Here is a 25227-nt window from a genome sequence, read left to right as displayed (position 1 = left end):
ACAGGAGAGTGCATCCAATTTGCTGTCTCATTAGGTACCTTGTCCCATCGTCCACCTCCTCCTCAAATGGCCATTTCCTTTCAAAACAAAGTGAAGCTTAAGCGTCTGTGCTTAAGCCTTTTAACATGATACCATGAGTAATGTGGTCTGGGTGAGAGACAGTGGTGGTTTGGGCCCAGGGACTGGCATGGGTGTGAGGAGAGGTTGATAGACACACTTGAGCCATAATGAAGGGTTAATACAGTCAACAGATTATGTTAAGGGATAGACCCAGAGCAGTGAGAGCAAAGGAGAGGTAGAGACTGACTCCCGGGGTTCCATCTTGATAACTGGAAAGGAGAAGCAGGTTGGAAGGGGAGTTCAGAGGGAAAACGAGATTCAGCCCTAAACTTGTCAACTCTAAGATACCTGTGAAACAACCAGAGGAGGTGAGATGTCAGAAGACGGAGCTCAGACTTGGCATCTGGACTGGAGACACACGTTTGGAACTAAGAGCAAATAGATGGTATTTAAAGCCAGAGGAGAAAATGCGATCCCCAGGAAAACAGCGTAAAGAGAAAAGAAGATGGCGGAGACCTGAACCTCAGAAAGGATGAGCCTCTAGAGACTGAGAAGCCGCAGGCTGAGGCGGAGAGAATAAAGCGTTTGAACTAGGAGAGAGCGTAAAGAGCTGCCCAGAGGAAAGTGAGGTGAGGACTGAGGGCTGACTACTGAATCCAGGAGGCTGGAAGGCACCTCACCAAGAGCAGTTTCAGTACCATGTCTGAGTGTGGGGAGTAGATTGGACGGAGCTGGAAAATCAATAAAAGGTGAGGAAGTAGAGATGGCATATGGGGACAAATCTGTCAAGAAACTTAGTTGTGAAAAAGAATTGAGAAATAGGGAGGTGTGTGGAAAGGGTGTGGAGTTGAGAGAGAGGTGTTTTGTTTTCTTAAGTGGGGGATACCAGAGCATGGAGGAATGCTGATAAGGTGGGGCCCTGAAAAGGTGTGAGGAATGGGTCCAGAGCATGAGAAAAGGGCTTGACCTGGGGCAGGAGAAGGGTCACTCCCTTGCCACAAAAGAGGGGACCATGCAGAAGATGGGTGCAGATGCAGGACACCTGTAGATTATGTGGTAGGAAAATGAGAGGAGTCCTGTCCCATAGGAGTAGAGTTGGAGGTGCTGGGAAGGTTAAGAGGCAGAATGTGAAACAGGAAGAGACAAAGATTAAGAGAAAAACATATACAAAGTGGAAGAAAGTAGCCCTTAGATTGTCTAGAAGAGTGATGAAAAAAACCTGTCTCATAAAATTTCAGAGTAGCTTCAGAAAATCTTCAGAGAGAGAGAGAAAACCAGGTTACCCACAAAGGAATGACAATCACATTAGCATTGTATCTCTCTCATTGGCAACACTGGATGCTAGAAGACAATGAAACACTATATAGTTCTGAAAGAAATTTAATTTTTGAACCCAGAAATATATACCAAGTCAAATGAGCATTCAAATGGAAAGCATAAAATGAAGACATTTTCAGTCATCCAAAGACTCATAAAGTTTATACTATGGACATCCCTGAAAAAGGTACTAGAACATGAATTCCAGCAAGTCAGAAAATGAATACCTGAGAAAGATATGTGACACTAAAAACAATGACAAGCAAAGAAACAGGGGCAAAGTGTGCATGTATAATTAAGTGTAAATAATTGCTGGCTATTTTTTAAGTTTTATTTTTTAAGTCTGAAACTCAAGTTCAAATGACGTAAACATGAGAGATGTTGGAGGAGGGTAGGAGGAGGAAAACAAAACTCAGTAAGTTCTTCATCTTGTTCAATGGAGTGAAATAGATATCAATTACCTCTGGATATTGATAAAAAAAGTGATTGTTGAAAAAAGTAAGCATAATCCTAGAAGAATAGATAATGCATAAATTCTATTTTAAGAATAGAACAACAGAAAAACCCTATTAACTCAAAAAAAGTAAAAAATTTTTTAAAATAAATAGAAAAGAACTCCATTTAGAAATAGAAACCCAAAAGAAGATGATAAAAATTTCTCTAAATATGCCCTGACTAGTGTAGTTCAGTGGATTGAGCACAGGCTGTGAGCCAAAAGGTTGCCAGTTTGGTTCCCAGTTAGGGCACGTGCCTGGGTTGTAGGCCAGGTCCCCAGTGCAGGCCACATGAGAGGCAATCACACATTGATGTTTCTCTCCCTCTTTCTCCCTCCCTTCCCCTCTCTCTAAAAACAAACAAACAAATGAATAAATAAATAGAAAAAAATTGTCTAAATGTATCTCATTGAGGAAAGTGGAAAAGTGAATTTCTACAAAAACATAATAAAATATCTGAGTAAGGCTGTCTTTTCTTTTCCATACCAACAGAAAGGTGTTGAGAAACACCTCTAAAACTATCTTTATTAAGAACTATACTAGTTACTATAACTGCATAATTTAATTACCACAAAATTAATAGCATAAAACAATGATATATCTTCCTCATGGGTTCTGTGGAGGAGGAATTGGGACAGAGCACAGCAGGGATGGCCGGCCTTTGCTCCCCATGTTTGGGGCCTGGGTGGGAAGACTCACAGGCTGGCTCACTCACTGTCTGGCAGTTGGAGTTGACTGTGGACTGGGGGCCTCCTTTCCTCTGTGTGCGGACAGGGCTTCCTCGCAACATGGTGGCTGGGTTCCAAGGGAAGCATCCCAACAGAAAGAGCCAAGTAGAAGTTGGAAGTCACACAGCATCACTTTATTCTGTTTGTTAGAGATGAGTCACTAAGGCTAGCTCATATTCCAGGGGAGGAAAATTGGGATCCCTTTTTTGGGAGAGAAGGGTCAAAGAAGTCGTGGACATATTTTAAAAACATCATAATAACCAAGTGGAAACCTTTATAACAAAACTAAAAATGTACTATATAAACAAATATTAAAACTTTAATTCTACAGCAAAACATGATAATATACTAAACAAAGACAATTGACACACTTTTAAACAGTATTAGTCTTAGTTATTTATTGTTAACTTACTCTTCATTAAATTTTTAAGTCTCCTTATTTCTCGTTCTCACATCAGGTAAATCTATCAGTACTACACCAAGAAAATCCAGCTGGTTGCTATTTAGAAAAAGATATGAACAAAATAAAAATCAAAAATAAAAGGATGAAAAGTTTTTAAGAGGATATAAAAATATATATGCCAGATATTGTAAGGAAAATAACTCCGGGTGAAAACATGAGGGCATTTCAAATTCACTAACCTTGTGCATAATCAGGAAAGTAGAAGTTAAAACAACAAGATATCGAACAAACAGGATTTAAGAGTACTAATTATGCCGGTCACACGGGTGGGCGCAAGAAGGGAACATGCACTCACTGTTGGTGTGTGTGACGGCACAGCCTTGTAAAGGACGATTTGCAGCATCTGTCAAAGCTGAAACCCCGTACCCTTTGGGCCAACAATTTCTCTATTAGCTGTGCACCTCACATCCATCTTCACTGATGCACTGCTATGTGAATTCTGGACAGTATTTTTTTAGAGGAAGATTTATACATAAAGATATGAAAGGATTTTCAAAACAATGTTCAGTGAAAACAATGCATAAGCCATCTTATTTTTTAAATGAGTAGGAGAACAATGCATAAGCCATCTTATTTTTTAAATCACAGAGCTAAATTATGTATCTACACCTTGTTTATGTTAATACATATGCAAATACAAGAAAAATGTGAAGAAAGTCTTGCATTAAACTGGTAGGCGACTTCCTCTCAAGATTGCTGTAGAATTAGAAGTTTGGGATAAGATGGTAATTTAAAGTTTTCCCCTTCTACACCCTGCTATATTTTGGATTTCTTAAAAGCAAAGTATACATATACTAGCTGTACAATTTTAAAAATTAAAAATAAAATGAACTTTTTTCTTGTAACTGTATTAGTAAATTGCTTTACTGAGATATAATCTCTTCCCAGACACTTCACCTATTTAAAGTGTACAATTTAATGATTTTTAATATATTCATGGAGTTATACAGCCATCATTACAATCAATTTTAGAACATCATCTTCACTCTCAAAATAGGCCATGCACTCTTTAGCTACCCCAATCCTCTCATCCCCCTAGTCCTGATCAACCATTAATCTACTTTCTGTCTCCCATACATTTGCCTATTCCAGACACTTCCTGTGAATGGAATCATATAATATGTCATCTTTTGTAACTGGCTTCTTACTTAGCATGTTTTCAAGGTTCATCTGTATTGTAACATGTTATTTTTTTGATAATAGCCATTCTGACAGGTGGGAAGCGGTGTTTCATTGTGGTTTTGATTTGCATTTCCCTGATGATTAGTGATGTTGAGCATCTTTTAATTTGTCTGTTGTGTATTCATGTCCTCTGTTCATTTTTAATTGGATTGTTTTCTTTTAATTTTTATTTTTTCTTTAAAGTATAGTTGACATACAATATTACATTAGTTTCAGGTGTACAATGTAGTGATTCAACGCACTGTGGTGATCATGCCTTACAGTATGATCACCACAGTAAGTCTACTAACAATCTGCCACAGTTCGAAGTTATTAAGAAATTAACCACATTCCTTGTGCTTAACATCCCAGGGATATCATGCTAAGTAAAATAAGTCAGACAAAAAAACCAAATGATACCTGATTTCACTTTATATAATTTTTTAGCTGAATTGTATGAGTTCTTTATATATTTTGGATATTAACCACTTTCAGATATAACATTTTCAAATACATTCTTCCATTCAGTAGATTGCCTTTTCATTTTGTTGATGGTTTCCTTCACTGTTTGTTCAAAAGCTTTTTAGTTTGTTATAGTTCTGTTTGTTTATTTTTGCTTTTGTTGCTTTTGCCTGAGGAGACACATCTAAAAAAATATTGCTAAGAGCAATGTCAAAGACTTTGCTGCTTAAGTTTTCTTCTAGAAGTTTCATGGCTTAGGTCTTACATTTAAGTCTTTGATTCATTTTGAGTTAATATTTGTATGTGGTACAAGATAGGGGTCCAACTTCATTCTTTTGCATATAGATATCCAGTTGTCCCAGCGCCATTTGTTGAAGACTATTTTCCCCCACTGAATACTCTTGACACCTTTGTAAAAGAAAATCAATTTACTGTAGATATAAGGGTTAATTTCTGGGCTCTCAATTTTATTCTGTTGATCTATATGTCTGTCCTACACCAGTATCACATTGTCTCGATTACTTTTCATTTGCAGTAAGTTTTGAAATCAGAAAAGCGTAAGTCCTCCAAGTGTGGTTCTTTGCCTGATTATTTTGGCTATTCTGGGTTCCTCAACTTTCACACAAATTTTGGGTTCAGCACGTCCATTTCTACAAAGAAGCCAGCTGGATTTCTGATAGGTATTGCATTAAATAAAATGAGCTTTAAAACTAGTAGATATTATTGTGCTGTTATTATTGTTTTACGGGAAATGATAATAAAGTAGCATTCACCGAGTGGTTTCATAACCCTCAACTTTGGGCGTTAATAGATGTCAGTTGTGTCATCATCTGGATCCAGAATTGCCAAATCCTCACTAGACTGCTTCCTATGGAACTGTGTGAAATCGTGCTTCCCTCTCCATCTCTGCTCTACTCTTTCGGTTCAGGCCTCCAGCGTTTCTCATCTGCATTACTGAAACATCTTCCAGAAGTCACTGTGGTCTCCTCTAAACCATTTGCCAACTTGAACTTGGAATCTTCTCTCTGAAGCCTAAATGTGATCTTATCTTTTCCTTTTGAAAAACGCTTCAATAACTATTCATGTCCATCATGATAAAGTTAAAATTTCTTAGCAAATTTACAAGGCTCTTCTAAGTCTGGCTTCTACACACCTGCTGTTTATCTCCTATTCCTCCTTAGTAGTACCAACTCAATGCTATATTTTAGGCATGTCAAAAATCTCCAGTCCCAGAACACACCAGGCAATTGAGTGCCTCTCTGCACTGGTACATGTGACCGTTGCCTGGAATGCCTTCCTCTCTCATCTCTCTAGAAACTCTGATTTATCTTTGAAGACTTGGTTCAGACATCAATTCCATTCTTTGCTGATGTGATGATGAGGATGAGGATGATGATGATGATGATGATAGAACAGGCATTGGACTAAAATGTAAACTGTAAGAAGTAGAGAAAATTAAAATAAAAAGAAACCTTACACTGTCAGCCTCCAACTCACCTTTTTGTTCGATCAGATTTTTATTTTATGTATTTTGAGGCTCTACTATTAGGTGCATGCACATTTATAATTATTATATTTATAATGTGCTGTTGCTTTTTATCATTATGAAACATCCCCCTTTCTGGTTATACTCTTTGCCTTGCATACTATTTTATTGGTATTTTTATAGCCATTTAGCCTTCTAGTGCTTAATGTTTACATGATATATCTTTTCTCATCCATTGATTTTCAACCTGTTTGAGTCTTTATATTTAAAATGTGCTACTCATATACACAGCATATAACTGGGCCTCACATTTTGCCCATTCTGACAAGCTCTGTCTTTAATTAGAACACTAGTCCTTTTTATTTAATACAATTATTTATATAGTTAGATGTAAGCCTATAATTTTACTATTTGTCTTTTGTTTTTCCCTTCTGTTTTTTTTTTCTGTTTCCCTTTCTTCCTTTTAATTAACTGGATGTTTTACAATTCAATTTTAGCTTTTCTATTGGTTTTGTAGCTATATCTCTTTGCCTTATTTTTTGTTTATTGTCCCAAGATTACAATATACATCCTTAATTTTTTATACTGCTTAGAATTTGTACTGTACCACTTCACATCAAGTATAGAAAGCCTGCAATCATATAGGTTCATGTATATTGCCTGTCTTTATGCTATAGATTATAACCCCCATAATACCATGCTATAAACCTCTGCTTTAAACAACTATTTGGATTTTGAAGAAATTCAGAGGTCAAAAATAAGTTTTACAGTAATCCATATGATTTTCATTCCATCCTGAAGATCTGAGTTTCCATCTGGTTTCATTTTCCTGCAGTCTAAAGAACTTCCTTTAGCATTTCTCATAGCAGAGGGCTACTGCTGACAAATTCCCTCAGCTTTTCTTTAGTCTAAAAATGTCTTTTTTTCACCTTTATTGTTGAAGGATATATTCATTTGATAGAGAATTCTGGACTGACAGTTTTTTTTCTCCCAGTTGTTCCACTGTTTTCTGGGTTTCTGTGTTTCTGATAGAAGTCCCAGGTTATTTGAATGTTTGGTCCTTTGTATGTGATGTTACTTTCTCTGATTACTTTCAAGATTTAATTTTTATCTAGTTTTCAGCAATTTCACTGTCATGTCCCTAGGTATGTTGTTATTTTCAAAATCTTGCCTGAGAGTTTCCTGAGCTTTTTGAATCTTCCTTTACCAAATTTAAGCATTTCATCAAACATTTTGTCTCATTTTTCTCTCGTCTCCTTCTAGGACTTCAACTGCATGTGTGTTAAACACTTTGATATCGTTGCACAGGTCCTCAAGGCACTGTTCATTTTTTTCAGTCTCTTTTGAAATCTGTATGTTCATCAAAATGGGTAATTTCTACTGATCTATCTTTAACTGCACTAAATCTTCTCTCATCTCTCTTCTGCTATTAAGGCCAGCTAGTGAATTTTTTAAATTTCTGTTATCAAACTTTTCATTTCTAACATTGACCTTTTCTATTTTCAGAATTTCTATTCCATTCTTTTTTATAAATTTTAATTCTGTTGATATTGTCTATTGTTTTATTTATGGTAAACATACTTTCTCTATATCCTTGGGAAGACTTTAAAATTCTTGTCAGCTCTTCCAACATCTGAATCATCTTGGGCTTGGTCTCCATTGACTGTCTTTTTTCTCAGAATCAGTAGTGTTTTCTTGTTTTGTTTTGTTTTGTTTTGTTTTGGAAGTCATATAATTTTGGTGTATACTGGACAATACGACTATAGACTATAGAATCTCTGAATTCTGTTAGGTTTCTCTGAAGAAAATTGATAACTTGACTGAGCTTACACTAACTAAATTTCATGTCCCCTGTGGTGGATGACAACTGAAATTTAAGTTCAATCCTTTTATGCATGTCCCATGCATGTGCAGTTTTACAGGTTAACCAGAGGTTGGGGTACAGTCTGTGTACACTTGGATTCTCCTCTCTACTTTCCAGCCACTGTGGTTGCCCTGACCTTTGTCCTCTGGCTCATCAAGCCAGTAATATTGCAGGTTTTCCTGCCAGAACTTCAGCTGCTCTACATGCACAAACTGGGGCCTGCCTTCAGGCCAAGTACTACTTTAAAAGGAAGAAATTCACTGTGCGATGTCCTTTTCTTCCAAATGTCAACTTCCCTCCAGCGTCTGCCTGCTGTGTCGTCATTCTACGGTATCTTCAGGTAACTGATGTTCAGATTTTTGTCTAGAGTTTATAGTTGGATATATCATTAAATTTTTGTGGATTGACTCTAAAGAAGCCTATGGCTGGGGGAAAAATGGCTAGGACCCCCTGATCTTATTGTTGAAGGGACTTTTATTTTTATCCCATATAATAAGAAGTATTTTAAGTCCCCACATTAGTCTTATTTTATTTCCTTACTGTGAGAACTAATCCTCAACATTTATCTAAGTGCTATTAATGGGTTATTTTATTTAATCCTCACAACTCTGTGGAGAAGATGACTTTATTATCCCCATTTTACAGATGAGAAAACTGAGCAAGAGAGGTTAAATCACATATCAAAGTCACTGTGCATAAATGGCATTCAAATGAGTGGCTCACTCCACAGCCTGTTTTCTGTCTTAATCTAGCCATGAGACCCAGCTTGTAGAGAGCAAGGAATAAGAACCAAGGCCATAGCTGCAGGGAGAAGGTAGAAGGAGTCATCTGTGACTTTGATCTTGGCCAGTTCCCATTAGTCATCAGAGGCCTATCCCAGCTAGGCAAAATTCACTCTGACTAAAAAGAATAAAATTAAAGAAGAGTTCAAGAGGATGTTAGGAGGTTGGCAATATTTCCAGGAGGGCCAGAGGATCCACGTGGAGGCTGTGTGGCCAAGTACAATGCCCACAGCACCCCAGACACTGGCCATCCCTTGGCTTCCATCCCAGAGTGGAGTCACCTGCTCCTTCACCTTTCTCACCCACGCCCTGATGGCTCTCACTGGGGTGTGTGTGGTCAGATCTTCCACCTCTCACCCAGGCCTCCTCCCAGCCTCGAGGGAGGCTGAGGGAGGCCGTGAGAGAGTGTCCGTGGAGGGACATCCCTGGGCATCATGAGGGTTTTCAAGTGGTGCTGGGCAAACGACGACTTCAGTCGATGTGCACATTCCATGTCCATGAGCCACTGGGCAGATCCCGTGTGACCTGCTTTTCTCATAACAACTTCCCCCAGCAAGAGGCCAGAACAACCCCTTTCTGTGCTGCCCAACTTCACGTTTCCCTCATCCAGAGAAAAGCCAAACTCTGCGAGCAGACAGTTTTATGGGAGCGTGACTCATGCTCGTGGTCGTTTAACTGTTATTGCACCTTGGTGGTGATTAAATGACTGCATGTGGAATGTAGGCTAGATTTTCTAATCAATTATCATAAAGACTGGATTGTAAAGATATACTTATTAAGACTTTCAATTTGTTCAGCATCACCTCCGATTGCTGGCCGAGGAGCGCTCCCCTGGTTTATAGCAGCGCTCCCCGGGTTCCCAGGACTCTGCCGCCGGGTCTGAGCCACAGGGGTTATCTAGCCAAAGGGAGTGTCCCACAGCTTAGTAGGTTGTGTGCTTTCCAAGTGACCTTTGGAATTTTGACTGAAAATGGTAGCGTCAGAACCAATCGGAGGGATGTGAAAGGGGATAACCCTGCCCTGTCCGAAGTCCCTGAACTGCTAAGTCAACATGGACAGGGAAACCAATTCCATATTGGAGGGAAATGGGCTCATGTGGTACAAGAGTTTTACTGTCACTGACTGGCTTATAGATTTTCTTGGGGACAACAATGAAAATAAAGTACTGTTTGGGCTTTTACAATTGTTTTGTTTTGTTCAGTTCTATAAAAACTACATTAAACTCCCTTCTCATTACCCTAAGGCTAGTGTTTTCAGGGTATATTCAGCAATCACATGTTTTGGAATTTTTGGAACAAAAACTTCATATTTCATTATCATTTAATCTTTAAATATATCTTAATGTATAATAAAAATTTCTGACCCATTTGCAAGTCCTCTTCTAGTTTCCCTGTGTATGTGGCTTTTGTGCAATGATCTAGGCAGAGACAAGCACGTATATAGACCCTCTCCTTTCTTTGCACACGAGGGAAGCATACTCTAGACGTTTTCTGCGCTGTCTGTGTGGGTATGTCTTCATGCACACATGTATGCATGCATGCTTTACATATATTTTCCATACATATACAGATTTCCGTACAGATTTTCCTCCTCCTTTTTAACAGAGACACAGATTATTGACAGCTACCCCATGGTTATGTAACCAGTCTTCTATTAATAGGCAGACTTTCCGTTGTTTCCAGTCTTTGCAATTATAAACACTGTTTTTGGTCAATATCCATGCAGGGAGTTGTTCGGGTACATATGAAAGCTTATGGGATTAAATTTCTATAAACGGAATCTCTGGTGAAAAACAAACGACACTTTCAAATTAGACAGTTATTGCTCCAGTGTCCTCCGAAGAGGCCGTGCCCGTGTGCAATCTGTCTGTCTGCTGTGCTCACTCATCAGGCCAGCACGTTAGCAAACGCTTCCTCGTGAGCTGTTGGGTTAGTACAGTTTTAATTTGTTTATCTTTTATTTAGAGTACTAGCACTTTTAAACATGTTTACAATCATTTGCATTTACATTTTTTTAAATAAACGGTGTACACCCATTTTCTTTTTATGATTCGTTTTCATGTGATTTGTAGAAGTTATTGATACAAGTGTATATGTATAAAGCTCACATATATATGAGCTTTTCTCATTTAAAATAAAGATGACTTGTTGTATGTGGAACTCAGTGTGATTTAGTGTCTGTAACCAGGTGTGCTTCCCATATAAGCACATTCACAAATCAGAAAAGAGTTCATTCTTAGACTATGTTTCCAGATTTTTTAATTCAGAAAATACCATCATTAAAAGGCATTTTGAAGTTATTTACAAATCAATGGACTCCATTATGGCATTATATATTCCTAGGGTACATTAAGGCGACTTTAAAACATTTTATAGTTTATATAGTTTATAAAACTATAAAATTATAAAACTATAAATTAAGGGTGATTTAAAGTATTTTTATCATTTATAAAGCTATAAAACTAATATATACATACTCATCTGTTTAAAAAGTCCAATATACGTGAGTGTATACATTGTAAATACAAGTTTTCTGCCTTCCTCCCAGGCTGTTCACGGTTTGGTGTATGTCCCTCCTGACTTTCCTATTCACCCTCAACACACATTTACATAACTGTCTCCCCCAAAAGTGAGAGCTGCGTGCTGTGCTGTGAATTGCTTCTTTTTCCCATTATGGCTTTATCCTGGAAGTCTAGAATGGTGACATTAGCAATTCTGTTTTTCAACTCTGTAAGCTGACTGTCCCACAGACTGTAGCCAGGCCCAAGGAATCGAAGGGGCGTGAATGGAGAAGGCCTCTGGAAACATCAGGTAGCCCACTGAAGGCAGCCGGTTTCTCCAGTAACTTCGCCACCCGTGCTCTAGGGACACTTTACACCCAGCGTGATGGCATTAGATTTGGGGAGCTAAGTACAACCACAAGGAAAGAAGGCTAGAATTGAGGCCTGTATGAGCTGGTACCTAAAGATGCTGGTTGTGATTTTTGGAAGGTTTGGTTTCTCCCCTTATTTAAGTTTTACTTGTTTGTTGTTGTTTTTTTTTTAAGATGCACCTTGAGGCATAAATCCTTGTAATCAGCAAAGAGAAGAAATGGGATCATAATGGTGGGGACACAGAAGTGGGCTCCAAGGAGCCCGCCCCATCTCTTGAGCAGCAGGGCTGTCAGGGTACATGCTGGGGCAGCCACTGCCACCCACGTGAGCCTGCAGGAGACAGGCCGGTTCTCCCAGGTGGACCTGATGTCCTCACACCCAAGCACCGAGTCCGCTCCCCTGAGCACTCTCCCAGTGAGCACGCTCCCAGCAGTGCCCTACACAGAGGGGTGCTCTGGAGCCAAAGTGGAGGAGGGGTTTCAGGGCCGCCTTGTTGGGCTGAGTTCTTGCTGCACAAAGGAGCCCAATTCGGGAGGCCTCCAGGCATCCACCTTTGTGTTTTGGCAGGGGTGCATCTCTCCAGAGAAAGGCACCCTTTTTCCTCCTGACAAACGCACTTTCTGCTCAGCTAAGCCCCAGGGGCCTGCATCTGCCTGAGGGAGATTCTTTGGAGTTAGCCCCAAGGCACTGTGTAGACTCTCTAGGCCCTAGCTGCAGAAGGCTCCGATTGGACTGCCCTGGGGAGCTCTGACCTAGGGGTCAGGTCTTGCCCAGCATACTTTGGGCCACCGTTGAGCAGCCCTTCTAGTCCTAGGAACAAGCTGAGAGTTCTGGGATGATGGCTGGGTAGCAGTTTTCCTGAATAGAATCCATTCTTGTCCAGTAAACAGATGTGGAGGCTCTACCATATGCCAAGGTCTGTTCTAGCTCTGGAAATAGGCAGAACAGGACAGACCAGGTCCTGTCTTTGTGAAGCTGGCATTCTGGTGGGGGAGACCAGGCAGGGAACAAGTGAAGTAAGTAAACAAGACCATTTTCCAGAGAGTACTACGAGGAAAATAAAGCATATGATGGCCTAAGGGGTGGTGTGGCAGGGGGAAGGTGGTTGGCTAGTATGCAATTCATACCTGAGAGGACCCTCCGTGAGAAGGTGAGACTCAAATGACAGGAAGAAGGAGTCATGCCAACATTTTGGAAGAACATTCCACAGAGCCAGCAGAGCCCAGGGAAACTCCCCAAGGCTGCAAGACACTCATCTTGGCAAAGAATAGTTGGGAGCCAAGAAGAGTCTGAGGAGTTAGAAGAGGAAAGGGCCAAGTTATGCAGGCCTTGTGGCCAAGGTGGCACGTCACATGTCTTCTTCCACATGCAAAGGAAGGTCACAGGAGGTTGGAGTAGGTGAGTGAAGTAGACCCAGTGAATGTTTAATGGGAACTCGGGTGGCTTTGTGGACAATGCTGGGGGCAAGGAGGCCAGCAGGGCAGCAGGGAGACCACAGGAGGCTGCTGCAGTGGTCCAGGTGAGCGGGCCTGGTGGCTGGAACGGGAGCCTGTGGTGAGATGAGAGAAGGGATGCATTGCGGATATCGGTTCGGAATTGCTGCTGACATGCCATCCAACAGAAGCAGGGCCAGGGGCCCTGCTCAGACCAGAAGGCCCAGTGCAGTGCTTCTGCACTGGTGTCACTGTTCTGCTTGCAGTGAATGAGAGCTGGACCGGCCAGGGCCTTGGGACCCTGCCCAGCAGACCCCAGTACTTCACTTAGATTCAGGTGCTAGGGCCCCTGAGCAGACCTCACATTAGAGGGCCCCTTCATGCCCTCATCTGGCTCTTCCCTTCCCTTGGGGTGAGGAGTCTACTGGGCCAAGGGATTTCCTGCTCAAACAACCCAGAGGCAGCTGCCTGGGTAACATGGGTCGTGTTACTAGGTACTTGGCAATGTGCACACCCCGAGTCCAAGAGGTGATGGGAGTGGGGCCTGGTTTTCAGGGGGTATGGACAGAGTTGCAGTCCTGTGCTGGGAATCTATACCCACCTAAGGAAGCTTCAGGTGGGGAAGAGTCCAAGGGGTAGATCACAGTGCCTTCCTGCTAAAAGCTGGCACTTGCAAAAGCCTGGGAGACAGGCTCTCTCCTTCACCTGGACTGGCCTTGGCCATAAACCCAGCCCCATCCTCAGATACAGCCTTATCTAGGCCCCTCCCTGGCAATCCCTGCACTCCAGCCCAACAGACATCTTGTCCTTTGTTACCAGAACATGCTGTGAACTCATAGCCTCTCCACCTTTGCACCTGCTTTTCTGTCCACCTATCCTAGCAAATTCCTGCTCATCCTTCAAGGCACAGCTCAAAGACCCACTCTTACATGAAGCCCTCTCTGAAGTCCTGTCTTAACTTGGGCTGCCATAACAAAATAACTATAGATTGTGTGGCTTAAATAACAGAAGTTAATCTCACAGTTCTGGAAGGTGGAAGTCCAAGATCAGGGTGGCAGGATGGCTGGGTTTGGGTGAGGGCTCTCTTCTCTGGCTTGCAGACACTGCGGTCCTTATGTCCTCACACAGTGTCAGTGCCAGGTGCTCTAGCCAGGGGATCTCCCTCTCTCCTCTTACAAGGCCATCAATCCTATCCAATTGGGACCCCATCTTTATGACCTCATTTAATCTTAATTACTGCCCCCCAAAATCTCCAGATTACAGCCACATTGGGGGTTAAGGCTTCAAAGAATGAATTGGACTGGGGAACACAATGTAGTCCACAGTACCTCCCCAGACAAAATTTGCTGGTACCCCTTCTGGAGGCTCCTGTTCACCAGGGCAGGGCGTCCTGTCATCACTCAGCACACCCATCCTTCATCCCCACTCGTGTCTCCTACCAGACCTTTGATGAATTAGTGGTCGAAGCCCCTCTGCCCACTCCCATCGTTTGGTCTTTCCATGGCACTTCCTCTGTGAGGAGTCCCTTGTTTCCCAGCACACTGTGGTGCCTGTCTCCCCAAATGTGCCCAGAGCTCCAAGAGGGCAGAGGCCACTTCCTACTCATCTCCGGACACTAAACACCTTGCACAAAGCTGGCTTTGTGGGGAAAATTCTGGTTCTGTTGTGGAAGGACCTGCAGCCCTGGGTGTGGGCCCCCCTGGGGGCCTCTCTCACCCCCATACACACTATTGACAAGGCCTGATTCCAGTGCTCCCCCAGCCTTGGGGGCCTCGGGGATTTCCTCCTGTCCTAAGAGGAGACACTCCACCTGCACCCCTGGCAGGAAACCAGGTGCAGATGCTATGAACAGGACACTTCCAGTAGCCTTTTCTTCGCTCCCACCCTGGCACAGCCATTATTATGAGCACTGCAGGAAAGTTGAAAAGCCCCCTCTGAGTTTCTCTGCAGGCTCCACAGGTGCCAGTCGACACAGCAGCTCCTCAGCGCACATGGGTAATCTATTTAACATATCTACTTTTACTCCCAGTTCAAAATCAAGCTAAAAATATGTTTGAGGTCTGGACTAAAAAATGAAGCAGTTGGTTCATTAATCATTGGAAATATGATGAATAGAAACTTGATTCAAACTCTGGGTGCGTCCCGCAGTTGAAATTGCTTCTTTCCCATGACCCCAGGGGAAGGCCGCCCCTGTTTGTGTGCTGGCCTTGAGGGCTCCTGGGCAGGTTGTGGCGTCTTGCCAAGCCTTGGAAGGCTGCTGTCTGCGAGAGGGTTTAGACCAGCGCGGCCCAGCGCTTCTAAGGCAGGCAGGCACAGCTCCAATCAACTTCCAGGCAGCGTTGGACTTTGGAGCACCGTAAGGACGGTGGGGGAGGAGGATAGCGGCAATGGCGACTTTTGGGTCCATGAGGTCTCCTGCGAGCCCCGCTGTCCCCGCGATCGCCACAGAAAATGCGCGAGGCGCCACGTGTCTGGGGAGTCCCGCGGCCAAAAACTCTTTCCAATGAGTTCGGAGGTGGCGCGGCTCCGGGGAGGGGAGGAGGATGGGTCGGGGGCGAGGGGAAAGCACGGGGTCTGGCCACTTCTTCCCCCCAGGATTTCGGGAAACCCAGCGGCCTGAGAGCCAACCAGCAGGGTTCTCCCAGTAAGTGCTCGGACCCTGGGCCTCCGAGACTCCAAGACCTGGGCTCCCTTGGCACCCCTGCTCCCGCCTTGGAGCCCACCTGAATGGGGAGTAGGGGAGAAGGCAGTGGGTTCCAGCCCCGCTGACAGCCAGCCCACTTCGAGGTCCCCGTTCCGGAGGCAAATGTGCCTCTTGTTTCAGTGCGCTCCCCCTCGCTCTGGTACCCCAGCCCCAGAATCCAGCTCCACCCGTCGCACAGGAAAAATTTGGCGGCCCTGCGTGGGACAGCCGCGCCAAGCCCCAAGCCCCGTGCGCTTAGCAACCCTAACTCTCCGGCGAAAAGTAACTTAAAAAGAAAAAGTTTTCTAACCCAGGCGGTCGGACCGGACGAGTCCACCGGGCTCCCTGGCCGCGGCCGCCTCCCCTTCCCTCCGCTCCCTGCGGGGTCCTAGTGCCCGGCACTGGAAAGCTCTCGGAACCCCAAAGTACTGTGAGAGGCGGAGTTGGGGAAAGGTGCATGGAATCCGTGGGGTCGCCTGGAGACCACAGATAAAGACGCAAAATCAGGCCACTCCAGGCCTCTCCACGGCGCGACGATGGGCCGTACCTCCAAAACGGTTCTCTGCCACCCACCCCAACCCCAGCTCTTTCTCCACGTCGCCGCCCTCCCGATCCCGGACAGGGCTGATTCTGGTCTTTAAAGTGAGCCGGCGCCACAGCGGCTCAGAGACCAAGACTTGCCCTCCACCAACCCTCTGCTCGGCGGCTGGGTGCTCCTGGCCTCACCGGCCGTTGGCTGGAAGTGGGTGTCTGGCAGAGGCTGGGGAAGGGGGGCCCACCACCGACCACGTGTTTGTGGGTGGGGGGGACAACTTGGCGGAGGGTTGGGCACCGCGGGCGGGTCACGGTTCTGCTCTGGTTGCAGGGGCCAGTGGGAGTTGCGTCTCCGGCTCTCCCGCCTCCTGTGCGCTCCGGCCCTACTTGCCGTTCTCCTACAGGCAGGCTCTAAGACCCAGGAGGCGCCGCTCGCTGTCGCCGCTGGCAGGGCACTAGAGGGCGACAGCTAACCCTAGTATAAATGCGGGGCCCGCGCGGGCCAAGCCATTCGCGACCCGGAGCTGCGCGGGCGCAAGCTAGTAGGGGCTCCCGGTGGGCGGCGGCAGCAGCGGCGCCCCGCGCAACCTGGAGGCCGCCGAGGCTCGCCATGCCGGGAGGACTCTAGTTCCTCCATGGAGTCGGCCGACTTCTACGAGGCGGAGCCGCGGCCCCCGATGAGCAGCCATCTCCAGAGCCCCCAGCACGCGCCCAGCAGCGCCGTCTTCGGCTTTCCACGGGGCGCTGGCCCTACACAGCCCCCCGCCCCACCTGCCGCCCCGGAGCCGCTGGGTGGCATCTGTGAACACGAGACCTCCATCGACATCAGCGCCTACATCGACCCGGCAGCCTTCAACGACGAGTTCCTGGCCGACCTGTTCCAGCACAGTCGGCAGCAGGAGAAGGCCAAGGTGGCCGCGGCCCCTTCGGCAGGCGGCGGCAGCGACTTTGACTACCCGGGCGCCCCGGTGGGCCCCGGCGGCGTTGTTATGCCCGGGGGAGCGCACGGCCCCCCTCCCAGCTACGGCTGCTCGGGAGTCGGTTACCTGGACGGCAGGCTGGAGCCCCTGTACGAGCGCGTCGGGGCGCCAGCGCTGCGGCCGCTAGTGATCAAGCAGGAGCCGCGCGAGGAGGACGAGGCAAAACAGCTGTCGCTGGCCGGCCTCTTCCCCTACCAGCCGCCGCCGCCGCCACCACCGCACCCGCACCCGCCGCCCGCGCACCTGGCTGCCCCGCACCTGCAGTTCCAGATCGCGCACTGCGGCCAGACCACCATGCACCTGCAGCCCGGCCACCCCACGCCGCCGCCCACGCCCGTGCCCAGCCCGCATCCAGCACCAGCTCTCAGCGCCGCTGGCCTTCCCGGTTCCAGCGGCGCTCTCAAAGGGCTGACCGCTGCGCACTCCGACCTCCGTGCGGGTGGCGGCAGCGCGGGCAAAACCAAGAAGTCGGTGGACAAGAATAGCAACGAGTACAGGGTGCGGCGCGAACGCAACAACATCGCGGTGCGCAAGAGCCGGGACAAGGCCAAGCAGCGCAATGTGGAGACGCAGCAGAAGGTGCTGGAGCTGACCAGTGACAATGACCGCCTGCGCAAGCGGGTGGAACAACTGAGCCGCGAACTGGACACTCTCCGGGGCATCTTCCGCCAGCTGCCCGAGAGCTCCCTGGTCAAGGCCATGGGCAACTGCTCTTGAGGAGCGGCGGCGAGACCTCTCTGGGCCGGCCCCAGGCTGGGACCTAGGGAGTGCTTTCGGGTCTCTGGATCTCAAGACTGTCAGAGCCGCGCATGCCAGGACTAGGAGATTCCGATGCCGCCTGAAAGCCTGGCCTGCCGCGCCTGCCCCTTGCTTTCTTCTGCGCGGGACACGGTGCGTCCAAGATGAGGGGTCAGGCAGTAGTTTCTTCCTGTAAAAGAGGAGAAGCATCATGGGGCCAAGCTGGGAGCCTGGCAACTTTAGTATTAAAGAGTAACTTTGTGCCTTGGAAGTGCAAACTCACAGCTCTGATTCCTACCAAGTAGGGGGAGCAAATATGTGCCTTGTCATTTTATTTGGAAGGTTCCTGCCTCCTTCCCGAGGCTGCAAGGCTGCAGCTGGCCCCCATGAGAGAAGGAGGGGTGCAGTCCCTGTGCAGGAGAAAGGTTCAGGGAGAGCAGGGATCCAGAGAGCCAGTCCCCAGCTGTTCCTCAGCTCCTTGTCCTTGGAGGGGAGGAAACACAGGGATCTGGGGCTCTGAACCTACTGTTGTTCCCCTAGGTTCCCCTGGGGCTCACAGAGGCAGAGGGTCCCTTGTTCCTTGCCTCTTCTAACCTCCCAGCCCACCCCAGGCTGGGCTTCCAGGGCAGAACTCTGATATCAGCGTCACCAGTGAGAGACCTCACTCCCAGGCAGACCAGAAAGCTGGGTGTGGGTTAGCTGTAAGGACATATGTTCACGAGAGTGGTGGCCTGGTGGAAGCTAGGAACAGAGAGTTCCCGTGGGGGGTCGGAGGCAGGGTGAGGGGACCCTGGGAGCATCAGCCATGTCTGTCCTGTCAGTCGGCAGCATTGCCATACAAACGTGGAGCACAGTGAGTCCACCCCAGAGGGACCCGAGTTATGAGAAGCTTTCCAAATATTTTGCTTTATCAGCCGATATCAACATTTGTATCTGGCCTCTCTGTGTCCCAGTGGTGCCTTGTGCAATGTGAATGTGTATGTCTATGCTAAACCACCATTTTCTTTGGTTTTTGTTTTGTTTTGGTTTTGCTCAGATACTTGCCAAAATGAGACTCTTCGTCAGCAGCTGCAGGGAGGGTCTGCGGCTCTCTTTCCTTTTGGTTTTGGGATTGCTTTTGCTCCCAGGGGAACCAAAGAGGCGAGATGGGCTTCCCCTTTCCCCTCGGCTTTCCCTGGGGGTGGCTGTGGGCCTCGGTCTGCTCCGGCCCCAGGCTGCCCGCAGGCTTGTCCCCCCCGCAGAGGCCCTGGCTCGGGTCTGGGAGGGAGGCGCCTCCAGCCAGCACACTCAGATCGCTGGGCTTGGGATCGGGAAGGACGGCTTAGTTCTCTTCTTTTGGGGAGAACATAAGAGTTTCATGTTAGATGTTTTATGTATTATATCTATAATATAAATGTATCAAAGTAAATGCTGGTGTCTTTTTAAAACCAAAAAACTACTTCCACGGTTTTCTGTGGGCCAGGTCACATTTGTAAATAATCACAGCGTATTTTCTGGCTGAGAGCCTGACTTTTACTCACTCTCCACCCATCTTGAGCCCCTCTTTACAGTAGAAGGGTGACTTCTCCCAAGCAAGGCAAATGCATGACAGAAGGAAGACAAGGCTCCAAGTTGAGAATGCCAAAGCCTGAGGAGAGTCTCCTGGCTAGAGACTTTTGGGGGACAGGGGTTGTGGGACTGTTCTGTGGCCTCTCACTGGCCCTCTGGGAGAAGAGGGGCATGGAGAAGGAGCACCCTGCCTGAGGTTGCCACAGCCTCTTTGGGACTTGGGCAGGACTTGTCCAGGCTCCAGGGGCCCTTTGGCCACTCACAGCTCCAGCTCTGGAACAGTCTCTCCCACACCTGCCTTTGCTCCTGGGCAGGCAGGAAGAGGCCTCAAGTTGTAGGACCCTCCACCCCTTCCCCTTGCTCTGGGCCATGTGGCTGCAGGCTACCCCAGCAGGGCCCCGAAGGGCAGCCTGCGGACTGAGCACCCCTCCACCGGCTTTCCACACCTTCCCTGCCCCAGCCCACCCAGAAAAGGGGCCCACAGCAGGCCTGCAGTGGGTGTCTGACCTGGCAATGAGCCAACCCCAACATCCATGCTGCCCACTGTGTCCGTCCTGCAAGGAGCCCTGACTTGGACGACTACCCTGTGAGGACAGGCACCAGGCACCCTCTTAGCAGCAGTGAAAACCAGCCAAGGGAGGGTATACCTTCAGGCCTGAAATAACAGGGCCTGGGAGGAAGTCACACAGGAGGCTGGCAGGGTCTTCTGAGTTTACTCTTTCTGAGGGCAAAAGGCAAAACAATTTTTACCTTCTGTTTTCACTCTGAGAGTGTTCACTTGAGCAGCTTATAGTGTATGCCAATGTGGGCTGGGACAGTTTCAAGAAATTACACATTCTTCTTAAACTCTGAAAGCTTTAGCTTTACCTGACTGTGAGGTTAATGGGGGTGACCTGCCCCCTTCCTGCTCCCCCCTTTCTGTCTTGTGTCTTGCCGCCTCCTCACCCATGGCCGCCCTTGGCAGAGGAAAAGCCACGAGCCCAGTGAGGAGGCGGCAGCCTGCCCCGCTGCCTGGGAACCAAGGAGGCAGAGCCCCGCCGCCTGCCTAGAGGCCTGGGGCAGGCCCCAGCTTGCTAGGCCCCAGCAAACCCTCTCTGAGTTCAGTGCTAATTCCAGTTTTTCTTGTTTGAGGGGGCCAAGCCTTGGCTTCCCCCTTTGCCCCCAGAACAGATCCCAGGATGAATGGGGGAGGGGCACCCCTCTGTGCTCAGTCCCCCCCTCCCCTCCCACTGTCCCATCTCCAGGGATTTCCTCTATCAAAGCTGTCAGCTCATGAAAGGATACCACTCCCACTGCAGATCCTGAGGTCCAGGGCAGGTTTTGTTGGGGACAAGATGGATCCAACCACAGCCAGCCCCTGGAAAGGGATGGGGTTGGGAGGCCCCTGTGTGGCCCCCAATAGATACAGCAGCCTGCCGGGGGAGGGGGCAGCATGGGGTGAACCTGCGAAACTATGCTCCGTGCCAGCCAGAAAGGCCCCCGGGGAGAGCCACTCTTTGCCACCCACTGCTTCCTGCAGGGCCCCCCACAGTTCCCCTCCTGACTTCAGCCTTTATGAAGAACTACTCCAAGAGCCTGGCACCAAACACACCCCAAGTATCTGGTTACCTACTGGATACCGGGGTCTGTGCCTAGGATGGGGCATTCCATGGAAACAAGAAGACTCAGTCGGGTCTTACTCTTGGGGATCTCACAGCCTTGTGACATCCAGATGTGTCTTAAGAGTGATAATTGCAATAAAAGGAAACTCAAAGTGTGAAGAGAGGTCACCGGGGAAGGCTTCCTGGAGGCAGCAGCTTTGACCCATTACAGCCATGGACCCACTCCAACAGGCCTGGATGCTTCTGCCTTGCACTCTCCCATGAGGGTAGCAGGCACCTCACCCCCCTGGTAGGCCACCACAGCTTGGCATCCCCTGAGAGTATTATTCAGGGGAACCAGCCTGCAGGGGAGGAGCAAGGGCAGAAGGGAGAGGGGGAGGCACTCCTTTGCTGCCAGGTGCCTCCTGATGGTTTAGCATTGTCACGAATGTCACCCTTATCTTTTGGATCTCCTGGGAATCTGTGAATGTGGGGTGGGGCCCTGACACCTGTGATGAGCCATTGGGACTGGTGAGGAGTATCTGCCCCTCCCAGGTCTCCCGCCCCCTCCTTTCCAGGCAGGAACCTGCCAGGGCTCCTCCACGAGCAGCTGATTTCATGGGAGGAGAAGGGACAGTGGGGAGAGGGAAAGGGAGGTCTCTCCTGCTGCAGACCAAGAGGGGAAAAAAACCCAGAGGCCTCCTTCCAGGCACCCACAGGCCTTCCACAGACACAGGGTAGAGTCCTTGCCGGACAGACAGGATATCCCATTCAGCTGTTTTTTATGCTGATGGGTAGAGGTAGGCTTTTCTCTTATTTTCTTTTATTTAAATTAAACTAAACCACCAGCACCTTTGGAAGATCTCCCTTGCCTCTGTAAAAGACTTGTACTCTCTCCCATCTCTGGACATCCCCATTTCCCGCCCCCCCCCCATACCCCTCTCTGTGGATGGAGCATTTGACGTAAGCAGACATAGGAAAGATACCGATTCACTATCAAAGCATCTTAGCCCCATCCCAGAGCAATTAAAAAGCCAGATGGAATCTCTGGGAAATCGGCATTAATAACACGAACAATCTGTGCAGGCCGGCAGGGACCCAGGAGCCTCGGGTGGGGGCAGGGAGGAGGCAGGGGTGCTGGGGCATGAGCTGGCTGCCTTGTGACCTGCCTGGGGGATTGGGGATGGGGCCATCGCAAGGGTCTGCCTAGGTCTGGCCTCAGCAGGGCTTTCCCCTCCAGCCCCTGCAAAGCCCTCTGTGCATCCTGGATCCTGGTCGCTGCAGACAGAGCCAAACAAATGTGGAACCCATTACTCAGGCAGCCACAGCCTTGGCCAGCCCCATTCTGGCACCCAAGAGCTTTGCTTCCCTTCACTTTTGTTTTTATTTATTATTTTTCTGGCCTTCTTGCCCCACCCACTAGAAACAAGGCTCCCTGGGTGATAGCTTCCACAGATGCCTTTTCTCTTCATTTGCTCTGCCCAAGCCATACCTGAGAACAGCAGATGGTATTGGGCACCCCATGGGACCTGCACCCAGAGGTCCCCATTAGGTTACAGAGTGGTGGGCACTTGCAGCAAGACCAATGTGCTCTCAGAAGCCAGAAAGATTGCTAGAGGAGCAGGGCACAGGAGTCCACGCTCCCTGGCTGCCTTGAGGGGCCCAGAAAGGGCTCGGTGAGGACCATGGGAAAAGAATCTTCTGCTGTTCTAGGCAGAGCTGACAACCAGACTCCTCTACAGCCCCATTTTTCAGACTGTGGTCTGGAAGCCCACCCGAGATGGACTTAAAGATGTAGTTTTCTCATATTCAACCAGTTGGGATGGGAATTGGCTTGTTTTAAAAATATCCTTTGTGATTCTTATGTAACCAGAGAGCCATTTTTTTACTTTCTGCCTTCCCTGTCTCCTTGTCCCCACTCTTCACCCTCACCCTCGGCCTCCTGGAAACTGCTCTCCCCAAGGTCACTGTGAGCTCCTGGAACCGAATCACATGAGCTCACCTGGGACCCTGCTTGTCTTGGCCTCCTGCTGAACTTGGCCCCAGTGGATGTTCAGCGTCTGGCCCACGGCAGGCCTCCAACACGTGTGTGAATGCATGGATCACTGTGCAACTCATCTTTCTCCTCCTTTGAAAAACATCCTCACTCTCTCCTCATTGTTCAAGGGTTTGTTGGGTTGGCCTGAGGTGCACTAAGCAGGGGCATGAGGGACCAGGCACACCATTGTGGAAGGCAACACAAGGGCACTTGAAATAAGGCTCATTCTGCATGAGTCGTGGCATCTATGAATTTAATTTTTTAATGCAAGAATCCTAAGAAAGGTAAGCCATCTGGTGTTAGATAATCCTCTATGAGATTTTTTTTTTTATCACAAGAAGCAGGGCCTATCCAGGCCAAATGAGATGGTAATGCTCTGAGGGACAGTGTACAGGAAGGAGGCAGGATTTCGAGGATAGGCAGTGCAGTGCCCCCCAAAGCTGCTGGAGCAAGCAGCTGGGACCTCGTGTTTCTGCAATAAAAGTCTCTCAGGCCTCTGTGTCTCTCCAGGATGAGCGACAAAGCCTTTACCGAGGGACTATGGCCCACGAGTGGGAAAGACAGTGGCCAAGTATGGCCTAGGACCAGGACATGTTACCCAATGACTGAGACAGGTCTTGAGTGGAACCATCATGGCCCATCCGAAGCCCTCTGGATCTGAAGATATTTCTGCTCCTTGGCAAGTGGCAGACAATCCTTCACCAGAGAGAAAGCCTCTCCTTCCCAAGCGAACACTGGCCCTCGTGGCTCTCATTGGTGAAGAAACGTGCCTGATTACGGCGGCCTTCCCCTCATGCTTTGCACAGTGGTCCCAGGTGGGCATGGCAGCACAGCCCCTGTTCACGAACTGGGGGCCAGGCTGTGTCAGAGACAGGGTACCTGCCCCAGGGGAGCCGATGTGACCTTCCACATCAGGTTAGGACCCATCCAAAATGCCCTTGATGATTTACAATTTGCAAACACGTTTTATTTGATTCTTCAGTTTTGGTAGAGCAATTACAATGACTAAGCATGACAAATCACTCCCTACACTCTGTCTTTGCGCTGTTAGGAAATGTGTGTGCTTCACTATTTTGCCTGGTGCAGTAACATTTTAAAAATAGACTCATTCACTGTGCTTGAAGGCAATTTGTTCTAAATTTTCCCACTAATTTGATTTTAATCTGATATTAAAAATTCATGTGACCACATTCCCACTAATTTATAGGGAATAAGCCCTACCTGGCAGCACTTTAATTGGCCTTAACCCAGGAATCCGCAGGACGAAGGACTTATCCTAGAACAATTTGAAGTCACTAGTGGCTGCAATACTTAAGACTATGTCTGATTCAGCAATGCAAGTGCCACTTGCCTGGTGCTGGTGACAGTGAGTGTGGGCTAAAGGCCACTCCTGCTCTCCTGCAGAGCCAGGCACGGAGTAGGCCTGCACTCAGCATTGCGCAGATGCATCGAGCCCAGATGCCCTGGTGTGGGACATGCTTGAGGTGTGCACTGAGCTGGGCTCTGTAAGGGGACAATTTGCTCACAGGTGATAAGCAGAAGTTTCTTCTTTCTCCCACGCCACGATCAGGATGGCCCTCCTCCCGAAATCCATGTACCTTGATACCAGCTGACTCCTGGCTGTGCCTCTTACTAATTCTGTGGCCCTCACCAAGTTTCTTCATTTCTCCAAGCTTCCATTTCCTTTTATGCAAAAGGTATGCAAAACTAGTATATGTCATCAAGTTGTTGGGAAAGGTGAACTAGCAAAGCTTATGAGACACTTGGCTCAAGCTGGTGAGATTTGCCGTGGCCATGTGTCGGGGCAGGAGGCAGAGTGGGAGGGGGCAGCCACACCTTGGTCCCTGCCAACTCCCCTGGAAGGAGACAGTTGTGTGGATAATTTACGGCAAAATCCAGTACCCAGAATAATCAAGTTCCAGAAGTCATTTTAATATTGCTTGGAATTTTTTTTTACCAGGATGCCTTTCATTTGCTATAGGAAGCACTTAATGAGCTCCTCCT

At 47.8% G+C, this 25227-nt stretch overlaps 1 protein-coding gene across 1 annotated transcript; it reads left to right on the top strand.

Moving 5' to 3' along the window:
* Positions 1–16630: 16630 nt before the first annotated feature.
* On the top strand, positions 16631–19465 carry CEBPA (CCAAT enhancer binding protein alpha). The gene has a single exon (XM_045846937.1). The coding sequence runs from the start codon at positions 16975–16977 to the stop codon at positions 18034–18036; it is 1062 nt and encodes a 353-aa protein (XP_045702893.1). The 5' UTR covers positions 16631–16974; the 3' UTR covers positions 18037–19465.
* Positions 19466–25227: the final 5762 nt, after the last annotated feature.

The sequence above is a fragment of the Phyllostomus hastatus genome, unplaced genomic scaffold (assembly GCF_019186645.2).
Source record: "Phyllostomus hastatus isolate PE091 unplaced genomic scaffold, TTU_PhHast_1.1 phas_contig_5, whole genome shotgun sequence".
Taxonomy (NCBI): domain Eukaryota; kingdom Metazoa; phylum Chordata; class Mammalia; order Chiroptera; family Phyllostomidae; genus Phyllostomus; species Phyllostomus hastatus.
Note: the sequence above shows the minus strand (reverse complement) of the source record. Positions and strands in the feature narration are given on the sequence as shown.

Bases quoted from the DNA above. Each gene is read 5' to 3' on its own strand.
- CEBPA (XM_045846937.1), top strand. From the start codon at position 16,975: ATGGAGTCGGCCGACTTCTACGAGGCGGAGCCGCGGCCCCCGATGAGC.